Source organism: Magallana gigas, chromosome 8, assembly GCF_963853765.1.
Source record: "Magallana gigas chromosome 8, xbMagGiga1.1, whole genome shotgun sequence".
Taxonomy (NCBI): Eukaryota; Metazoa; Mollusca; class Bivalvia; order Ostreida; family Ostreidae; genus Magallana; species Magallana gigas.
The window spans coordinates 36,927,422-36,929,944 of record NC_088860.1 but is presented as its reverse complement, the minus strand read 5'-3'; the positions used below and the strand labels follow the sequence as shown (position 1 = coordinate 36,929,944).

At 37.3% G+C, this 2,523-nt stretch overlaps 1 protein-coding gene across 1 annotated transcript; it reads right to left on the bottom strand.

The window, feature by feature from the left end:
- Positions 1-772: 772 nt before the first annotated feature.
- On the bottom strand, positions 773-2,257 carry LOC105336064 (FMRFamide receptor). Its single transcript, XM_011440242.4, has one exon. The coding sequence runs from the start codon at positions 2,112-2,114 to the stop codon at positions 891-893; it is 1,224 nt and encodes a 407-aa protein (XP_011438544.1). The 5' UTR covers positions 2,115-2,257; the 3' UTR covers positions 773-890.
- Positions 2,258-2,523: the final 266 nt, after the last annotated feature.

Here is a 2,523-nt window from a genome sequence, read left to right as displayed (position 1 = left end):
AACTGTTTATTAAAGAATGTTTCGTAAAATATGGTCGACATGGAATATATATTTATAATTGTGTATGCATTAATGTATATTAATTACAACCATTTTAACAAGCACTTAGACTTTGGGTAGTTGTGTCAAACAGCAGTGTGACGTAAGTCTGTCTATTTCACTGCTAGCCACTCAGCCATGACTCTTTGAAATCAACAAGCCTTTTCTGGCTTTTGAGCTAAGACTACGCAATCGATAAATATTTTGCTTGAAACCGCGTCATTTTTAATTTTTTGGTTGGACGCAAGGAATAGATAGTTAAGCCCTACTGAAAGTTTCTTGTCTTGTTAAAATGGTTCTATTTGTGTACGTACATGTTTATGTAGGTGATAATGAATGTATATTAATAAACTGCAAACATGTAACAAACTTGTTGTGTGTAGAAAAGTCTGTTAAAAATGTGTACATGTTTATTCTATCTTTCTGTCTATATTATAAATTTAAAAATAGTTATAATTTTAAGCAATTATAAAAATATTTGCATCATAAATTCTAACGGCTTACGTGTATCTGACAATTATGTTCTTTATACAGTTACAATTAAACTATAAATCTTACAAACATTTAGCGTAATTGTTATTTGTAAAATTATAACATAACAACTGAATGTTGCGTGTAAAACAGTGAATGTAAAATTTATATTTAATTCATTTAAAATGGGTTTAAAAATGGAAATGATTTGAATTCGACGTTAATGTCTAAATCTTTATTCAAACTTTTAATTGATCGAAACAATGTTTTTCAGATTCAAAACTGTTCAATATTACAAAATACTAGTACAGGAATTTTCAAAGAAAGCCGAACGAATTACATGTATCAGAAATTGAAAGCACCTGTACTATAACGTCATTTTATATTGTGTTAAATATCACACTTCTGGTGTCAACTGAGGAAACCACAGAAATGGACCGAGATGTTCTTCCGGATTTGTCTTCATCCTCCTTACAGATAATTTGTCTGAGTTTTCGCCATTTGTTTAGAAACATGGCGACAAGCGTCAAGCGGAACCCTTCGCTCATGGTGCAATACAGTACGAAATGGATAGGATAGGAAACCTGTACCAGTAAATTTAACACGATCTCAATGGTATGAGAGTTCGCCGAGATTAGATTTTCTCCCGTAGTCAGGTTTGTTGCCACCATGACGTAGTAGGCGGCAATAGGCATCTCTACAATACAGACGCTGTTGACGATCAAAATAACCAGCCACGTTGTCAGACGGCTATCACGTGGCTCATTTTCACCGGAACCAAACGTGCTTCTCCGTCGAATAGTGTGTCTCCGTTTTTCTGCAACTCGGATTCTCACTAGCATTATTGTGCTAAAGACGATCATAGCTACACAAGGTATGATGTTTACTGCGATAGCTCTCACCCAAGAGTATGCAACGACGTATACTTCGTCGACAAAGTCCGAGGGTGTCCGAAAACAAGTTGTGATTTCTTGATTGGGATCCAACAGAGACTGTACACTCGTCCTCGTGTATTTATATTCAAAGAATCGACTTAAATGGCACCCAATTGCCAATATGAATATGAAAAAGGCGAAAATATAAGTTCGCTTTATTCCGCACCATAGTCGCACGTTCAGTGGATATGAGACGCAGATGTATCTCTGCAACGCTAACAGTGTGGTCAGCCATATTGAAGCTGTGTGCGTGATTGTGGGTAGGAACACGGTCATGTACTCCCAGATGTAACACACCTCAAAGGAAATAAAGTCTCTGTAGTTCATCAGACTGTAAACGTATACATACATTGGCGTGGGAAGAAGGATGGTCAGGGTATCAACAATGGCGATGCATCGGAGCACGAAATGTGTCGGGGAGTTCATTTTCAATTTAGAGAACACCACCACAAACAGCACATTGGTCACTAGGACCACCAAGCATAAAATCGGCGTAACGTATCCGAAAACAGGCAAGGAGATTTCAGTGTCGTGAAACTCTTGGAAGTTAAGTCCAAATGAAAACGCGGCGCCATTTTGCCTATCTTTCGAAGTAGAATTGATGTTTTCCTGAGATTTGATGTAATCTTCCAGCCACTGAAGATCACTCTCCGACAGACCTTCCATCATTTTACATCAATTGTCACGAAGTCCTTTCGCTGGTCACCGATTTTTAAACAACCGTGCTGGAGATAATGTCATTTCTTTTTTATTCCAAGAAGAGGGTCACAAATTTCATGATGCTTTCACAACATGTGATTTTTCCCACCCAAAGTAATGTTTCTAGTGACTGTAAGTTATATACAATGTCTCCTTTCGACTCTCTCCCTTTATTAATCCGATCTCTTCATATATTTGCACTGTCAGACTTTTCCGCGTTAAGTGGCGATTGGTTGCGAAAATTTCGATCAAATCGCGCTATTTTGATAGTAGTTAAACTGTCCATCCAAATCTAAAGGGTGTCATCTGATGTTCAAATGTTTGCAGAGAATGTGTGCAGATGTTTTGTACCAGATCTGATCTATAACTAATCCCATTC